We start from the raw sequence: 2,534 nt of genomic DNA, 5'->3' as shown, positions 1-2,534 counted from the left end.
GATCAGCTGTACAACCAATTTAATACTATAAGTCTATAATAACGTTTAATTTATACAAATTTTGTGTGAGTAAATATCATGTGGAGTATGAAGTGTCCCAAAATCAATGCCACTTTGTACAAAAAAACCAACAACTCCATCCCTAAGCAAAGAAAGGAGGTGCGAAGGACACACCGGACCTACAAGAGAAAGTTGCAACAATCAATAAAATGATGGGTTTGATAGAGAAATCATATCGAGTGAGTAATAATGGAACATACCTATTTTCTGTAGGTGCGGATGGACCGATGGGCGTCATATTTAACTGACGATTTACAAGGGGGGGGGATTTTTGCACGTTCTTTTGTTGTGTCCAGGTTCCCCACATGATTTGCAGTTGTGATGTTCTCCAAATTGCAGCCCTCTTTCCATTCGTACTTTTTTGGGTCGTCCAGGCTGTCTTCTTACTCGTGGTGGCAACACTACTTCTAAAACATGGGATGGCTCCGGCCATTGTGTTCGATCTAAAGTAGGGTGAATCACCTCCTCATATGTAGTCCAATAAGTTGAAGCCAAACACCAATCCTGGCAGTACCTATATTTGTCCAGCTTGTTTACTCCCATGGCTGCTATGGCATGCCCACACGGCAATCCCATAATTTGGAAAAGACCACACGTACACGTTCTTCTCTAAGTCCACACGATCCGTATTAGTTGATGATATCACTTCATATTCATTCCAACTACATGGCCGGGGTGTAAACTTACTGCCATACAGACATGATCTGTCTAACCATTTTTCTGCATTATGGGTCAAATGCGTTTTCCATTCAGAAGCAGCCTTGCGGCGAAGGTGGAAGTAGTCTTGTACTTTCCATCTAGTGTGATCGACTAGAGCCGCGATCGGTAACTCCCGTGCGCCCTTTAATACGTTGTTGAAGGACTCCGCGGGATTAGTTGTCAACATATTCCACCTAGACCCTTTAAAGTATACATTAGCCCAGTTTTCTTTAGGAATCTCAGATATCCATTTCTCTGCTTTTGCATTCTTCGCTTTAATACATTCCATCGTCTCCTTATAGTCTCTCTCCCTTAAAGCATATGCGGCTCTCGAAAATAGTTTGCAAAGTATTTGACTCTTAAAGGTCTTCAGGAAATTGGCATTGAGGTGACGAATACAGTAGCTATGGTATGATCCCGGCAATGCTTCGTCTATAGCTCTAGGCAAACCCTTCATCCGATCAGAGGAAATAGTGAATTCATTGTTATTTTTTTCTGCTGGTATCACCCTCTGGCGGAGTAAATGAAGAAACCATAGCCAGCTCTCATACATCTCATTCTCAACCACTGCATATGCTAACGGAAATAATCCACCGTCACCATCTACTACAGTCGCAGCCAATAAAATTCCTTTATACTTGCCTAGCAAATATGTCCCATCAATTAGTATCAGTGGTCTAATTGTTCGACTGAAGGTGCGTATGCTAGGGCCGAATGACCAAAATAAACGACAACATGTATTATCTCCACCCGTCCATAGCTCCCGACTTCGATATACACACATAATGGTGCCAGGATTGCATCTCTCCATCTCTTCAGCATATGCAGGAAGGATGCGGTAAGACACCTCGGCATTTCCACACATTATTTCGTGTATAATGACCTTCGCATTGAAAGCCTTCGCATAGCTTATGGTTATACCCCACTTATCATTTATGTATGCTCTTATCAAAGTAGGCCTCACGTCTCCTGGGCGGGGAAATAACCCAAGGCAGGTGTCTGCTGCCCAAGCTGCTGTGACAAGGGGATGGTCATTACCCCTCAAAGTTCGTGAGCATGTATGCTCTGGCACAAACCTTTTTACCATAAAATGATCCAAATAATTTCTCCCACTGATTCTGAAGGGGCAACTTTTATCCTTGCATCTAACAACATACTTTGTAGGCTTTGAATCTACTGGGATGAATACAAACTTCCGTTCAATTGCGTACTCTTTGACTTTCTTCTTAAATACTTTCAAATTCGGGAAGATTCCCCCCACCTTGATCTCCTCAAGTCCTATACGTCCATCATTTAATTCATCTACAACCATCTCATCTACTTCCAACTGCTCCCTTGTATATACGTATTACAGAACGGGTCGCCCACAACGTTCTGTAGACCAACGAGGGGGCGTACACCTTCGCACTCATCTTCCTTACCAAAGTCACCTTCGCGCTCACTGTCCTCAACAAAGTCATCATCACCAAATGAATCATCACCCTTTATACTGTTACCATCCGCGCATTCAATGCCATCACTAAATTCATATCACTATGGAAATCCCTGCTGAACTCTGCATCGTGCCTGCACAGTAGGGACTACGTTAGAATGAATATTGTATGAGACAAACATAGAACTGGCCAAGTAAATGTAATTAGTAATTAGAAGATTACATGGCAGTGCTCATATGTTGAGTTGTATTTTCCTCTGTCTCATTAAAAATAGGGTCATCATAGTCTTGGTTCAAGTCCACTGAATATCTTTTCGGATTCCGAGCAATATTGGTATCTTTT

At 42.3% G+C, this 2,534-nt stretch overlaps 1 protein-coding gene across 1 annotated transcript; it reads right to left on the bottom strand.

Moving 5' to 3' along the window:
* Positions 1 to 574: 574 nt before the first annotated feature.
* LOC143887969 (uncharacterized) lies at positions 575 to 2,071 on the bottom strand. The gene has a single exon (XM_077392225.1). It carries the CDS (start codon positions 2,069 to 2,071, stop codon positions 575 to 577), a length of 1,497 nt encoding a protein of 498 aa, XP_077248340.1.
* Positions 2,072 to 2,534: the final 463 nt, after the last annotated feature.

This window comes from Tasmannia lanceolata, unplaced genomic scaffold (genome assembly GCF_043159265.1).
Source record: "Tasmannia lanceolata isolate RefF3 unplaced genomic scaffold, GAP_Taslan_0.1 ptg000002l, whole genome shotgun sequence".
NCBI lineage: Eukaryota > Viridiplantae > Streptophyta > Magnoliopsida > Canellales > Winteraceae > Tasmannia > Tasmannia lanceolata.
This window is presented reverse-complemented; position numbering and strand designations above follow the sequence as displayed.

Bases quoted from the DNA above. Each gene is read 5' to 3' on its own strand.
- LOC143887969 (XM_077392225.1), bottom strand. From the start codon at position 2,071: ATGGTTGTAGATGAATTAAATGATGGACGTATAGGACTTGAGGAGATC.